The sequence below is a fragment of the Girardinichthys multiradiatus genome, chromosome 20, assembly GCF_021462225.1.
Source record: "Girardinichthys multiradiatus isolate DD_20200921_A chromosome 20, DD_fGirMul_XY1, whole genome shotgun sequence".
NCBI classification, from domain to species: Eukaryota; Metazoa; Chordata; class Actinopteri; order Cyprinodontiformes; family Goodeidae; genus Girardinichthys; species Girardinichthys multiradiatus.
In genome coordinates this window covers 20,038,096-20,054,386 of record NC_061812.1, presented here as the reverse complement: position 1 = coordinate 20,054,386, position 16,291 = coordinate 20,038,096, and the positions used below count along the sequence as shown (strand labels likewise).

The 16,291-nt window shown below is 40.5% G+C and overlaps 1 protein-coding gene across 4 annotated transcripts; it reads right to left on the bottom strand.

The window, feature by feature from the left end:
- Positions 1–736: 736 nt before the first annotated feature.
- brpf3a (bromodomain and PHD finger containing, 3a) lies at positions 737–15,750 on the bottom strand. Of its 4 annotated transcripts, none has more exons than XM_047347021.1 (13): positions 15,219–15,750; positions 10,605–12,125; positions 10,317–10,473; positions 9,069–9,200; positions 8,811–8,939; positions 8,404–8,716; positions 6,850–7,197; positions 5,098–5,643; positions 4,930–5,011; positions 3,483–3,565; positions 3,257–3,354; positions 3,004–3,158; positions 737–2,917 (listed from the first exon to the last, which is right to left on the bottom strand). In XM_047347021.1, exons 2-13 carry the CDS (start codon positions 12,104–12,106, stop codon positions 2,734–2,736), a joined length of 3,729 nt encoding a protein of 1,242 aa, XP_047202977.1. In that variant the 5' UTR covers positions 12,107–12,125; positions 15,219–15,750; the 3' UTR covers positions 737–2,733. The 4 variants fall into 4 exon arrangements, with proteins under 4 accessions (XP_047202977.1, XP_047202980.1, XP_047202981.1 ...); XM_047347024.1 differs by having other exon boundaries at positions 3,257–3,330; XM_047347025.1 differs by having other exon boundaries at positions 4,930–4,975.
- Between the last annotated feature and the right edge of the window lie 541 nt (positions 15,751–16,291).

Sequence of the window (16,291 nt, the reverse complement as noted above, 5' to 3'; positions counted from 1 at the left end):
GTATTGCATAACTATGAAGTGGAAAGATAATTATATGGGAGTTTTGAGTTTGCGTGGACAATTTTCAATCTGAAATGTGTGCCATGCATTTGTTCGGCCACCTGTACTCTGATATCCCTGAACAAAATCCTGTGCAACAAATGACCTTTACAAGTCAGGGAAATATCAAAGTAATTTAATCCAGTCGGGAGTCGTCCACTCCACAAATCTGGATTTTATGGAAGAGTGGCAAAAAAAAGATGTTGCCTAAAGAAACTCAGAACATAAAGCAACTACGAGGAAGGTGTTATGCTCAGATGAGACCAAAATTAAATTTCTAGACTTCCTACAAAACGTTATAGGCATGGGAAAACTGACATCGCACGTCACCCTTAAAACACCAGCACTGACAAAACTTGGTGGTGGCAGCATCATGCTGTGGGAATGCTTCTCTTCAACAAGGACAGAAAGGTTGGTCAGAGCTGATGGGAAGATGGATGGAGCTAAATACAACCTGACAGAAGCTGAATAAGACCATACAACCAGAACCACATTGCAATGGTTTGGATCAAAGCTTAACTGTGGTTCTATAAAATCTAGTTTCTGGAAGCTGACTACAAATGAACAGCATAGCTTTCAGGTTTTTATTTGTAAAACAAAATAATTAAGACATCTAAATAGGTGTTTACGCCATGGAATAAAAGTCGGATGAAGCCGTCTAAATACCAAAGGTTCTGATCAAAAACACCACAAGCAGTTGTTTCAAACAGCATTTATTCCTGTGTGAAAATATTGTCTCAGGTGGACAATAGATCTTGCGTTACACTTTAAATGACAAGATCAAAACAATCTGTGCTACCAAGAAAAATTTAAATCTGTAGGCTGCTGTCTACAGTCATGTGCCACCCCGCCTCCTCTTTCTGCTGACATGTTGGTACACAACATCACTACTATAAAGATCTACTCAGCATCATACATAAATCTTTTCAATAATTCACTTTTTAAATAACTCCCTCTACGGCAACAAATTATAAATTAAATTCTATATTTGATTTTTGCATTCCTTAAATTACTTCATGTAAGCGAATATAAACATACATTTACATATTTACAAAACTATACACATGCACTTTTACCACACGGAGGTTGTATACATAGATGTATAAGCTGTACAGGAACAGACACAGTAGATTTTGCCACATATATGGCTCCAGGAAACACCAATCGTATAGATTTTAGTTTTAAAAACTAGATTATTTGTGCTTTTCAAGTCTTTCCAGTCAGATTTAGTAACAAAGTTCTTCGATGGGTAATCGCAGTGGGTTTTTCTGAATCCTCCCCTGTAGTGGTATCTCCACCGACCTTTCTCAATCTATTATCATGTTACAGTTTCACAATATGGAAAATAATGAAACACAAACAAAGTTTCACCAAAAGCCTTGTGATAACTGGACTTTAAGTTGCAAAGATGTTGGCACTGTTGGTTGGAACAAAACATAACATTTCGGCTGGTACTGAAGACTCTTAACCTAGAATATAAGAGAGACGGAGCTTGAAGAAAAAACTTGAAAATCTGATGCTGATTTTATTTTTGGAAAATAAAAAAAGAAAAGAGATTGCAGCAGAAGGCTTCAATTGAAATGTTTGGTGGACTGCACAAGTGAAACCAGATGTTTACATGCGCTGTATAAAAAGTCACACATCGTTTTTCCTGCTCACTGTCTGACAATAAAGCACACCAACCTTTTCCTGGTTTCCTCTTGTACGATTCATGAGCCGTCACTAATCTGGTTCATCCGTGGATAAAGTTTCTAGATGCCTGAAGGTGCCACCTTCATCCGTTGAAACAGTTGTATGCAAGGACAAACAGCTTGGGAATGTCCAGGACGGGTTCTATGTCCTGGAGATGAGCGTTTCAACCCAAGAACAAAAGCAAAAGACCTTGTGAAGATGCTGACTGAAGCTGGTAAGAGTCACTGATCCTGTGGCAACATATGCTGGATGGCCACTCAGAGAGGAAGAAGCCATTACTTAAAGAGCATCGTAAAAAAACCCCGCAAAAAACAAATTACAGTTTGCAAATCTGAGAACACCGTTCTAACAGAGAAGTACGGTGGTGGCAACACCATGGTGTGTGGACGTTTGGCATCAGGAGGGAATGATGCACTTCACGAAACAGAAGGAACCGAAGCTTGGGTACAAATGGATCGTCCAAAGGGAGAAGTACCATAAGGGTACTGTCAAATAATCCAGCTCCTAAAGCAAAGCAAGTCTCATTTATTGTCAGAGAGAAAAAAGGGTTTGAGTCTTTTTGTACAGTGTAAATATCTGGTTTCAACTGTGTAAAAATCCAGGTCCAGGTGTCACACGCATGCTAAGGTGAAACTTTTACACTTCATTAAACACGGTGACATTTCAAGAGCAAATACAATCTAAATATGTTTCCAACCATAAACAACCCCTTTGACAAACAAACCATTACGTCTCTGGATCAGATCTTGACTCGCTTTGGCCTGATACACAAACTCCATATGAACGCACAGCAACATTTTAAAAATGTACATAGAAAATAATTAACAAACTGATTCATGAAAACATGGATCCTCCTTCTTCTCCATTTTAAAAACCAAGCACAACTTTATGCAGGAACCTTCAAATACCATCACCATTAACGTTTTTAAGAACTTCAAAGAAGCTTCTGTAGATTTCTACAGACAGCTCGTTTAAGATGATAAAATCTTAAAAAAAAAAACTTTATATAAAATTGGAGGGAGTGAAGTTCAGATTTCGTCTCACGTGGGTCAAATGCAGTATGGCCCGGTTGTACGCTGTGTGAACCGACTTGCGAACGCTGGGTTTCTTGCCCTCCATCAGGCGCAGTTTGTCTACAGTGTCATCCATCCCCAGCGGCAGTAGTTTGTTTCGAGGGAGCCACTGCCTACAAACCAACACAAAGATCTAAAGCCGAGCCATTTACTGACAGGCTAAGAAGCCAGTGTTTTGCTGTTGTGTCAAATGTCTTACCAAGTTCTCTTTGTGTCGAAGAAGAGCACTAAGAAGAGCTTGTGGCCTTCTTCTGTGTGTCTCCATTCACCCAGTTTGAGCACCTCTCCTGGAGGCACTGGGATGGGGATGCCGTTATGGAGAAGTCCTTCCTGAGGCATGTCAGGATCAACAATCTATAACAATGACTTCGGTCAGCTACATGGCTGTGAATATTTATTCAGTCTTTTGGTTATCTGTACATTATAAACAATAATAAGCAGTAGGGTCTCACCATTGCTGGATATGAGGGGTATCCTCGACATTTCGCCCAAACTAAGTCCAGCGGTGAAAGTTCGGTCTCACTGTCTAAAGACAGAAGCGAAGACTTTCCTGTGAACAGGACGTTGCATTAATACTGTTCATCTCTATTCACTGTAGCTCATGAGCTCAAAAAAGTGAACTTATTTAAACTGCATGAAATGCTAATCACATTTGTATTATCTCATTATAATACACACCACAACTGGAGATGTCTCCATTTTCTTTGCTTGGAACTTTAGCCAAAGCTGGCTTACCTCGACTGCGTTTGGGAGGGGAAGCGCTATGGATGAGAAGCAGTGAAGATGGGTCATTTTTACCTTTAAGCTATAAAGTCACTTCTGATATTGATTGAAGTTTTCCTTTGTTCTGACTGAAATACATGCACTCAATTTTAAGAAGCACTAAAACCATTCTGTCTAAACTGCTATTTTTATGGTGGACGAGTTGCTTGTATTATATTGAGAGTTGTTTCGTGCTTCTGTTTTTCTGTTTGTTTTCTAACCACTAATGTAAACCAAATTTCCCTGAGGGGAAATGGAGGTCTGAACTAAACTAAAGAAATCCCAGGACAGGACTGCTAGCAAGAATCCACCCCAAGAAAATTTTCATTGAAAGACCTGGAAATGATGCCACTTCCACAGGTTAGCTAAAAGGTGAAAGGACGTCTACATAAAGACGCCTACTAATGTTTAAATGAGCTTAAAACATTTTGGCTAAATTTGAACAAGTCAAAATTTCCAACTAGTTTTCTTTTGGGATAAATAAAGACGAGTGCTGGTCAACCTGAAATAGCCACATTGAATATGTTCATGGATGTCTGATATTACATTATTTCTAATGATCAGACACTTTTTTCTTGGAAGAAAGATTAAAGTTGGACTCACCCAACTCTTGTATTTCAAAAATATTACCTAGTAGGAACAAATATAACTTTGTTAGCGTAACCGTGTGATTGATAAACCCTTAAATTTGATCCATAAGTCTGTTTGTTTGCTCACCAACAAAGTCTTCTGCAGGATAATTACAAATGTTGTACAGGAGTAGGTATCAAGACTTTAAAAAGTCTATGGTTTTAAAATCACAAAGACTTTCTGCCATACTGTTTTATAGTCCTTTAAATGAGATGCCAGTTTTCTTCGGCTCTATGGAGCATTAAGGAACATAGGGCTGTTCCTTCCCCACCTATTGCTGTGCCCTGTCAGTCAGCTGGCTGAAAGCAGGCTCCTAAACTTTTCCCCTACCTTATAAGAAAGACAAATTTGGGCTGGTCAGAACTATCTGGGTGTAAAAACACAGTTAAAAGTTAAGGAGCACCCTGAATCGCTCGTATTGAGCTAAAACTATGAGTGGTAAGTCTGTTATTCAGCTGACTGCAGGCTGGCTATCTGAGATGAAATAGCTTGACTACATAGCAGGTATTTATTATAACAGGAAGATATAATAAAACCAGCACCCGATGACAATTAAAGTTTATTTGTTGTATAATACAGTATAATTTTGCTTCATTCATCGTTTTGTCCCAGGTCTGTGGAAAAATGCTAACTATGTTCTTATTTCTCATGCAAATGTTCTTTAACACCACTACGATACCGCTACTAAGATGTTCTTTCATTATGGTCATTGGGTCTGATGCCCTATACTCACGTTAGGTTTGGGTCATCCTCATCTTCCTCATCATCAGCACCACCACCTTGTTTTCCAGACGAGTGCTTTCCATTAGTCAAGGCTAGCAAAACCAAACATTAAAACTAGACAAAGCTGAACTTTCTTAGAGGCTTAATGTTTGTGATGTAAGGATATATTCTGCCTTACCTTCTTCTTTGGTGGGTGCAGGAGGTTTGTCATGCTCGCTCTCTGAGCTGGGACCTCTGGACCTCAGTTGGTGTGAGGAAGGAGAGGAGGGTTCGGGGGAGGCGTTAGGAGTAGGAGGTAAGGTGGTGATGTTCACACTGGGGGAATTTGGATGGACAGCAGTGTCGTCCAGCCCATTGGTTTTCTCATCAGAGGTTTTCCCATTTTGCCACTGGGAGCACTTGTTTTTTCGTGCCCCGTTTTTAGCTTTCTTAAACAAAACAGATGTGCGACGGCCAACTCCAACCAGAGGCAGAGTCGGAGGCGTGCCCAGTGGCGTGACCTCGTGAACAGCCTCCGGTTGTGAAGATGGTGTTTCTCCAACTTCAGCCTCATCTTCACCTTGGCTTTTGCTTCCACGGAGCGAGGACCTCTGACGCTTGTAGGAGCGCCCGGGTGACCTCTGCCCTCCTGTTACAATACCCAGGACAGGCGGTTCCAGAGGAGCGTCTGCTGGTAGAGGTGAGGACACTGGACAAGTGAGTTCAAGCACGGGTGGAGAGTCATCTGCATCAAGGAAAAATTAATAACATTATGAATATAAAAACTCAAAGTGTTTATTTTCTTAAACAATTTCTCAGTTATTTACCGGTTTGCACACCTTTCACTCTTCTGAGCAAGGCTGTTAAAATACCCTCATCATGATCATTACTGTTACGCCATGGCCACATGAAATCTTTATGACTATCAAACTGTTTACTTAGATGCATGTCAAGTCCTGCTCTTTGAAATTCAGACCATATTCTGCTAGTTTAAAACTCAACAAGCTTTTGAAATGATTCATAATTTACCCTACAAAATAAAACGATAAGTGATAAAATGAGAAGCTCCAGCATCAAGCCCTGTGCTGGAATGCTGAATCACTACCATCCTTGAATTTTGGTTGTGGGCTGCACAAAATCCTACAAATAACCCACGGGCCATGCTTTGTTCTAAACTCCTGTTGGGCAGTGCTTGGTGACATCTCAAGTGGTGGTTTCTGAGTGCAGCTCAGTGCAGTCGGATGAAGAATGGACCAAGAGAATAAAGAGGCTGACAGATTCAGAAGCAAAGAACCAGCACCATGTGAGAGCCCAGTCCAGTTTCTAACACAACACAGAGGACTTTGCTTTGTCCTCTGTGTTGTTTTTGTTTTTCCAGTTAAGCTCCAAGTCTGGTTTATCAGGAGTGTCAGAACCGACCAGACCTTGGAGTTCATTTTTTCTTTTCCTCTCCAAGCGGCTTAAATCAGTTATTGAGAACTCCTTGGGTTTACATTTCAAAAACAGAGACATTTTAATAAAGTTAAATCTTTAATCAGTGATCAATGTTTTCTAAACATTCATTGTTTAATTCCTTTCAAAGTTTCCCCTGATGTAGTTGTGTTTATTGTTTTTGGTTTCTTTACTTAATTAAGCATCCAGACTAATTAGTGTCATTACTAATAAGATAATTATGATTCTTTTATGAACTAGTTGCAATTTAATCATTCAATTTTTAACTGACGTGTTAGTTGTGAAAATAAATTATAATTACTTGTATAATCTATTCCTCTTATTCTTTCTCATAAAGTATGCAGTAAGGACTCACGGACTGGGTAACAGACTATGAGAATAATATTTTATTTCATGAAGCAGATTTAGTGCAGAAATATAATCAAGTAACAATTATTATTCTATAATAATGATGATAAAAGAAGTTGTGATGAGCATAAAAACAAGTAAAAAATCCTACCTGACCCAGAGTTTGGCACATCAGACAAAGGCTCACTATCCACATCCACCTTGTCATTTTTCGTAATTTTCTCCTTTTGTTCCTTCTTCTTCTTCTTCTTCTTCTTCTTCTTCTTCTCCTTCTCCTCTTCCTCGTCATTCTTGCTGTTTCCATTGACAGGCTGAACGTTGTGCTGCTGGCTCATCTTCTGTCTCAGAGTGTTAATCTCCCGGCGTATCAGCCGGATGCGTTTGGTGCGGCCGCCGCTGGTGCGCATGGACGTGACCATGTCCAGTTTTTCCAGTAAGGCCTTGAGCTGCTCTTCTGTGGTTAGGTGCAGTCTGTTTTCAGAGTCCAGGAGAGAGTCGACTGTAGAGAGAATGGTTGGGGTGGGGGGTGTGAACAGAGTCAGTGCCAGTCAGATGTTTACATACACTCTTCATGGACGTTAGTATTTTTGGCTCTTAAAACAGCTTCAGGTCATTCATTTATACAAACAAGAATTGGGTGTATAAGTTTGAATCCATATTTAAATCCACACAGGGCCAAAATTAAACATACACAACAAATAAAATATTTACACATACCACTACTCATTTGGATAAATGTCCTTTAACAAGTTGCAGATCTTGTTGAAGGATGCCAGGATCCTGTTGATGGCTACATGGTATAATTCTGGCTGAAAATGTGACCAGTCTAATTTAGAGAAATGGTTAAATTTCCAAGATAGGCTCAAGCCTGTTGTAAACTGGAAGATGCTGAACCACGAATGCCAGTGTCCCCTGTGAAGTGAGCTTAACATCAAATTGAACTGAGAGGGGAGCACCAAAAAAGAAACCGCGCTCCAAAATCAACACGTTATGCATGGCTGAAGGTTGCAGCTGCTCACATGGACAAGCCAAATGTTTCCTGGAGAAACGTTTTAAAGTCAGAGACAAAGATTGAGCTGTTTGGCAGGATGAATCATTGGAGGCATCCAGATGAAGCTTTCACCTCAAAAAACACTGTACCAACTGTCAAGGTGCACTGCATAAAAGGGCTGAATAATGAAGATGGAGGACTACCCCTAAATTCTTTAACTTCACCTCACGTCAACAGCTAGCTGGTTCCAGAAGGAAAATGGTCTCAAACACACACATGAACAGGCTTTGAAACTGGTAAAAGCAGCCAACATTAGGCTTTTTTAATGGACCCAACCTCAACTGTATTATTAATTCATAACTTCTTATTTATGAATAAAAGCTGAGTTCAACCACTTTAAGTAAGTTCTACCAATTCTAAAATAATGCTCAAATATCCAGCTAGAATTACACTGGAAGCTTGTTGATCTCTAAGGAAAGTGTGTGGTTTCTCTGCAACTTGCTAAGAGACATTTGTGTATGTATTTATGTGACCCTGTAGGTATGATCTTAACCCTGTGTGGATCAGAGACAATTTTAAGTTCATCATTGAAAATGGCTGATTAAAAAGCCCCTATGACATTCATGCTCAGGATGAGTGTATGTAAATCTCTGACCAACACTGTATACAGGGTGTGTTTAGGAAAGAGTACATAGATCTGACTGTTCTGCTCACCATCGTCCCATGTGCACTGATTGAAACCGTGTTTGTTCGGTGCCTCAGGCAGATGCATGCCAGTGCTAGGGTCAAGGCCGATGCTCTGATACTGCCTCTGAGCATGACGGAGAATGGCTCCTCCCACTTCCCCCAGCTGTAAGGCTGTCTTGTGGAACATGGTGTCCTTGGAGTTGTAACTGAGGCAATTAGAAATCATGAGCTCGAAGTCCTTCTCTAGGTCTCCAATGGAGCAGTAGGCATGACCCTCTAGTTTGCTCCGCATTGTTGAGAAGTCCATGGGTTCGGATATAAACTCGAGGTAATCTGGGACCTCAGTATAAAATTCAAAATAAAAATGTTAGCTGGTCATACTCGCAGGTAACTTTGTTGCTACATGAAATGTGTGTTTCAGGAACTCCACCAACCTCTGACAGATTGACTGGCTGAGAGAAGATTTTAGCTGTGTCCTTCTCCTGTAGTTGGTCCAAAGTGGATCGTAGAAGCACCTGTGCAGGGGTCAACGTCAACTCAAGGGTAGCCTGCTGGATCTTCATCTGATGACGATGTGAACACATAGAAGAGAGGCATACATTAAAACTGTTTATATTTCAACAGTGAAAACATTCTGTCCGTTGCATCAAGTGGTATACAAATGCTTTAGAGACATATCCCTTATCATTTACCTGTTCTCTTTTAAGCCTCTCTCTCTTGCGGATGAGTTCCACTAAAAGTCGAGCTCTTTCCAGGTCTTGTCTTAGCTTTTGCCAGTACCGTAACTCTTCTCTTGCAGCACTTAGCTTCTCATCAGGTTCCTTCTGAACATCAAAGTAAAGGCACAAAGAATATTAATTGCCTGTCAAATTTTTAAATATGAATAATATCTCCTACGGTATTTGTATGAGGGAGTGATAAAGTTTATTTATACAGAAAACGTTTACTTAAATGTTTGCAAGTGGCATTCGCCAATGTGAGCACTGAGACCTGTATGATGCTGTCTGTGTCGGTCTGCAAAGATTCGGTGCTGCTTTTTTAAACGACGGCAAATCATATAAATACAAATCTAAAAAGTGTGTAGAGCATCTGTATTTAGGCAAGAAGAGCAGAGAAGCAACCAAGAGGCCAATGATAACCCAAGAGCTGCAGCGATCCACAGCTTAGCTGGTAGAATGTATTGAGAACACAGTTATTCGTTTGGGAATCCACAAATCTAACCTTTATGAAACGTTGACAAGAAAAAGGCCATTGTTGAAAGAAAACCATTTGAAGACATGTTTACAGTTTGCAAAAAGCCAGGTAATGGACACCTCAAATTGGGGAAGAAGGTGCTTATTGGCCATCAGGACAAAATGCCAGTCTGGGGGGAAAAATAAATGCTGTACTTCAACCTGAACACATCATCCCCAACCGTAAAAGTTGGTGGCAGCATCATGCTTTTTCTTCAGTGGGGACAAGAAAGAGTTAATGAGGAGATTGATAGAGCTAAATAATAATAATAATCCTGGAAGAAAACCTGTTAGAAGCTGGAAAAGACTTGAGAATCGAGTTTAAGCTTCAATTTTCAGCAGGACAACGGCACTCAGAGCTACAATTAAATATTTTACATCAGTCATGTCCAAAGTCAGTTCTTAAGGGCCCTTGTCCTGCATCTGAATCAAATGAATGGTTCATTAACAGGGCTCTGCATGGCTAAGTAACATGATAAGGAGGTAATTCCGCCATTTTAATCAACTTTCCAGGTTTAGATAAAAGCATATTGATGTGTTAGAAAGGCTTAAGCCAAAGTCCAGACCAAAATCACCTGAGAATCTGTTGCAAGACTTGGAAATTGATGTTCAAAAATGTTCTCTGTCCAATCTTACAGAGCTTGAAGTATTTTGTCTAATATATTATCTGGTTTGTCTACTGTAAAAACATGTTGACAGCGTGCTCACCTGCTCTGTAGTCTTGTGAGTCTGTAGATGGGAATGAAGCCGGCGTATTAAAGGCATGCCATTTCGCGACTGTCTTTTCAGTAACCAGTAGTTGTGAAGTCTCTGCATGAACTGATTTTTCCTCTGTACTTCAACGCCCGTGCAGATCTTGTTTAGCCTGTGATGAACAATGTAACAATAACATATTAAAAAGGGCAATTATGGGATTTCAGGGCGAAATAATATATATGAGTGTAAAAAAAAACTTCTGATGTAAGACATAAATTGATAAGTCTGCATATGTCCAACCTGTGCGAAGGGATCTGAGGCACAAGTAGCACAGGAACATTCGAGCGGCGTGTTGACCCACACCCTTTAGTGTTCTTCTTCTTCTGGCCTTTGGTTGGCTTTTTGTTGGTTGGTGAAGGAGGGCTCTGAGTATATGATCTCTGTCCCCGGCTGCCCCTTCCCCCCACCAGCCTACCTTCCACAGACTCATCCCCAGACCCATCCCGTCGAGACCCAACAGGGGAGTGATTCTCGCAGAAAGCAGTCTTCTTCACAGAGAAGGTGGTGCCATTGACACCCGTCTCTCGAACTGGGTCTATTTTCATAAACAGACCAGCCTTCTGGGCACAGGTAACATGAAAAGCCCTGTAACAGTTAGCTTTGTGGCACTGAATGGAAGCTCCCCTGCCTTTCTGCTTACAGAGGTAGCATGTGAGCTTCCAACGAGCTGGAGGGATGTTCTTCACCCCCTCAACAGGCTCCAAGAACACTGTGTTTGCAAAGCACACCTCTGGGATCCATATGGCACAGACAACATGGGCCCATCGTCCGTCGCTCGTCTGTTTGAAGGCACCTCCTCGGTTGGGACAGAGTACACAGTCTACAGGGCGGGAGGGGGACTGCAGGCAACAGCGGCACAGCCACTGGCCTTCAGGAACGTAGGGCACACCATAGCACTCCTGGTGGACAGCCAAGTTACAGATGTCACAGAACAGGATGACATTACTGTTCAGACACTCATCATCCAGGCAGACGCAGCAGAAGGCATCCTCATCGACAGCATTTTGAGATAAAGCCTGGTTGCGGGACTCCAGAATAGACTCCCTCTCCAGGCGATCGATCAGAAGTTCAAACGTGTCTGGAGACACAGATGCATGGCCATCAGACACCCTCTTTTGGTTCACCATCTCCAGCCAAGCCAGGTCCTCCTCGTCCATGTCATACTCTGCCAGATTGTCCTGCTCCTCCTCTGACTTTTCTATGTACTGGTAGTAGGCTGCTGGGAGAGGAGACGCTTCGCAGGGAGAAACAGAACTCAGCTCGCGGAAGGTGGGCTCAGGCAGAGGGCTTTGGTGAGACGGGTGCTGGAGGGAATAAGCAGATCCTGTTTGTTGCTGTGAGCCAGACCGCTGGTTCTGCTGAGATGTATTTTTACTGCTCCTTCGGCTCTTATTGTTAGTAGGTTTCCTCCATGATTTGTTTTTACCTTGCGTTTGCTCGCTGTTCTCTTTGTTGCTGTTGCACTCAGCAATGTCCTGAGCCATCATCTCATCCTCTGTGATGACTGGCAGAGGATCTGTGATGTTAATCCGATGGAGTCTTCCATCGAGATCCACTTCCACGATTTTCTGGGCCTGGGCGTACGTCAGAGTCTCCCTGGACGGGGAGAGCTGAAGTCTGTAAGGCGAGGGAGGCCTCTGTTGACCGGACTGCCTGCCTCTTCCTCTCCCTCTGCCTCGACCCCTTCCCATGTTGAGTCCTCTAGCAGTCGTCTCGCATTCCCACCTCTTCAGCTTCCGCATGAGACTTTACTCCTGTTTTCTAAAAGATACACAGAAATATTGCAATGATTCAAGTTGCTGCAAAAAACACTGATGTTCTACTTTCAGTAATTACCTGTAAAATGTTTGAGACTTCTGCTACAGTTGTCCAAAAAAGCCTTAAAATAATTCAATCTTTTATTGCAGTAGCATAATGTCATGAAAAAAACTAAAGGACAAAAAAATAGTAGACAAATCCAATATTTATTTTCAGTTTATTTATTCAGAGGGGCAAAATACCATCCCAAGAAATAATTATTTTGGACAAAATCACAGGGTACACAGGTCAATACTTCTTACAACCTCGTTTTTGCCGGTAGGACATCACCTAATCTTCTCCTACTCCATTTCACAAGGTTTGACCATGCAGAAAGAGGGATCTTTGACCATTTGTCTTTGCACAATTTCTTAAGATTGCCCTCAAGTCCTCTTTTATTCTATCTTCTATTCAGCTCATCCCATAGATTTTCTACAGCCTTAAAAGTCTGGGAACTGAACTTTCCACAAAAGAAGTTGATTATCTGTCTTATTAAAAATTCCTGTGTTGATTTTGGCATACATTTTGAAACATTATCCTGTTGAAAGCCCCAGCAACGACCCACCTTACATTTTCCGACAGATATCAGTATTCAAAATATGGTGGTGTTTCAAAGAGTTCATGATGCCATTCGCTCTGAAAAGGTTTCCATTGCCTTTTGAAAGCGGAACAAAGCTGCATTACAGATCCACCACCAAACTGAACAGTGGGCAGGAGGTGTTTTTGCCAGACTCACCTGTTGTTTCATGACAAACCCACCAGAGTGTTTCTTGCTGATGGTTTCAGATAAATATCCTGAAGGTTTCAGAAACTCTACATGTTTATCTTTGTGATGGAATGAAAGAAAGGGCTATTTTCTGGCTGGCTTATAGATAGCAACTAATGCAGATTTGTTTTTACCTCCTTAAACATGGAAAGACAAGTAGGGATTCTAGTCCAACCTAGTGGCCCAGAGCTGAAAGAAATTGTCATGTTATATTTACACCTCATACGTCTGTAAAGTCATGTATTACTAATATGAAGTACACTATTAATTAAAATAATTTTTACACAGTTAATCCAGCTATATTTACATTAAACGGCTTGTTAGTGATACCAACAATAATGCCACTGGCAAACAAGTAAAAACAATTCTTTTTTTATATAAGATTGTTCCCCCCTCCAAACTCAAATAAAAACATGGATTTTTTTTTTATTTCAAATTATCAGTGTGAGGTTACGATACAGCATTCAGAAAGATTAATTTATTTTAAAGCTTTTTTAACATCCTTACCTGGAGTGCCAATAAATGTGGCTGTATCTGTATTCTACAGAAGCAAAGAGCTGCCATGTAGGCAAAAGAAAGACAGAGCTATATCGCATCATAACGTAAAAACATCATATTCGTCTGTTTCCACAATACATCATAATGTTATTACAATATACTTTCCTTCAATTCTTGAAGGAAAGAGCACGGGAGGCTCTAAGGATACAAACTACACCAACTGAAATGAATTCAGGTGGGTTAAGTTGTCATGTAGAGTAACGTGAGAAATTTACGGAAATATCTGGACCCATACAGGGTCGAGCAAAGACAAAAGTGTCCCAAAATTAGCCAGAATTAAGGTGACCTCCTGACTCCTATGACAACCGGGAACCATTTCAAATATGTATGAATGTAGCCATGGACGGCGTTTCTGACCATGAAATGTTTTACATTTTAACAGTAAAACGTATTGTCCTAACAATATCTTTGGGACATTTGAACTATAAATAAGCACTTTCATACCATATAAATATTGTACTGTAAGAATGCTAAGTTTTTGTATATATTTAATTTTATTTTGGGATTATTAAAGTATTTTTGAAATGAATTGAACTGAATATATATAAAACGTGATATATTGTTCAAACGTAAAATGAATATTGTAATAATATGCTAGCATATTGTACAAACATAAAATTTATATATAAAGTTTTTACTTTATAACGTAATATAGCTCTATTTTTCTTTTGCCTCCGTGGCAGCTCTATTCTTCTGTAGTACTACAGTGTGATCAGTTTGTTTAAAAAGTCGTACTTTAGCCAGGTGCATTTCTATTCCAGAGCCTCCCAGTGATACATTTATTGCACTGTACATATTGCTTATGCTCACACCATATAATAATTCTGTTTGATTTCCGCTTAAAATTAAATCCCAGTTTAATTAGTGCCATATTTCTTACATATCACTAATAAATTAGTTATACTTAATATATATTAATGCATTGAATTTCTATTTAGTAATTTAATTGACAAATAATTTTTCTGATAACATGTTTATGAAAAGTAGTATAAACAAGTTTTCACAAATTGTTTTAATTTTAACTTTTTAAACTTTTTTTTCTAAGTAATGTATTGTATGAAAAAGGGTATACATAAATGCTTCTTTTGTATTTTAACTTGTTGCCATGATGTATTTTACTCTAGAACACGATAGTTAATATATAAAAGCGGCTCAGGTCTGGCGTTGTGCTCTGTAATAACTTGTTACCTCAACCACCCTTGCTGCACAAACACAAATACAGCACACAACTGCTTGCATGCGTTTATCTCCGCTCTCTCCCTATTGGTCCCTCTAAACACTGTGTGACATCGTTGCATGTCTCTGAGACGAATCACAAGTCAGCGCAGGGCTTTTTTTCCTTCTTGTTGCTGTGCATAGTTAGGTTGTAGAGTGGTAAATACCAGCCCAAGTAGCTAACATCTGTCAGCCATTTTAGGCGCACAACAGCAGAGACAGCGCCTGTATTGCAAGTTCATTAGCAGCCCTATTATACATTCAAACAGCAAACAGAGAGCAGGTGCTCTCCCCTGCGCCGTGCCTCAATGCATTAACTAATAGCATGTATACACTAGATCACGACAAAGAACCGAGCAACGTTTGGGGTATATCTTTGTGCTCCAGACCCCTGCTAAAGGCTGTCTCTATCTGTATCTGAGGTGATAACGTCGCTCGGTCCGACAGGGCACACGGCTACAGTGTGACAAAACGGCAGTTATTCTAAACGATTCTGAAAATGCTGAGAAAATAATTACCCGCCTAGCTGAGCTTGATGAACCGTCCTCTGCGGTGCCAAGTAGGGAAAAAACTGCACCTGGCTAAATGTCAGCTAATGACAGACTCCGACCGAGGCGGACATGCTAGCCGTTAGCAGCGTCATCTTCAGCGCTCCGCTTCTCCGCCGCCGCTCCGCTTCGGCGCACGAACTCGACCCGGTTTCATTGGCGCGACTTCAGCCTTTGGAACGACGGCGGTGGGAAACTCTGGAACGGCAAAATCCCGAAGATATCAATTTAAAGTACATAGGATGAGGCTAAATATTCAGTCAAGATGGCTTGAAAATACGCCCCTTTAGGAAAAAAAAAAAACACCTCGGCCAATTGTTGGTCGCCGCTTTACCTCGCACGCGACGCGCACCGGTTAACGGTTGGTCCGCGAGACCAAGCGGACTCATCGGAATCTTTCTAGAGATCATCACAGACAGAAGCGATGAGAAAAGCAACGGGACAGCGGCTGCGCGCCCTCTGGCCTCATCTACATCAACTGCCACCTTACTACACACCTTATACAGTCATACGACGTATGTATGCCACATATTTCATAGATAGTACATAAAAAACCTCCTTTGCTTGAGAGTTTCTTTATTGTAATACTCCTCGGCAATAAATCGTATACTGTTGTAAAGCCTGTTAAGTTTTCCTTAGATGGTGCTACATTTGTAATCTTACAATTTGACCAGCTTTTTGCTTGTTTCCACTGGTATTTTGACGGTTTCTTTTGTGTGATGAGCTCCAAGTCTTGAGATGATGCCAAAAATTCATATTTGGATTACCTGCTTATTCTGTTTATTGTAGGTTTTGTGAATTTAAAATTAACTTAGCCATAGAAAGAAAACAAGTGGACAAAAGTAATTCAAAGATCAGAAAAAAAAACCTAAACAAAATAACTTTGGATCAAAGCACAATAAGGCTTTATTTAATTTGAATAAATATTTGCATTTTTTATTTCTGATTTTCCACTGCTTATGAAACAACAATATATTGCAATATATTGCATAATATATTTCCATATATGGTAAACTAATGCTTATATTTTCTATAAACTGCAA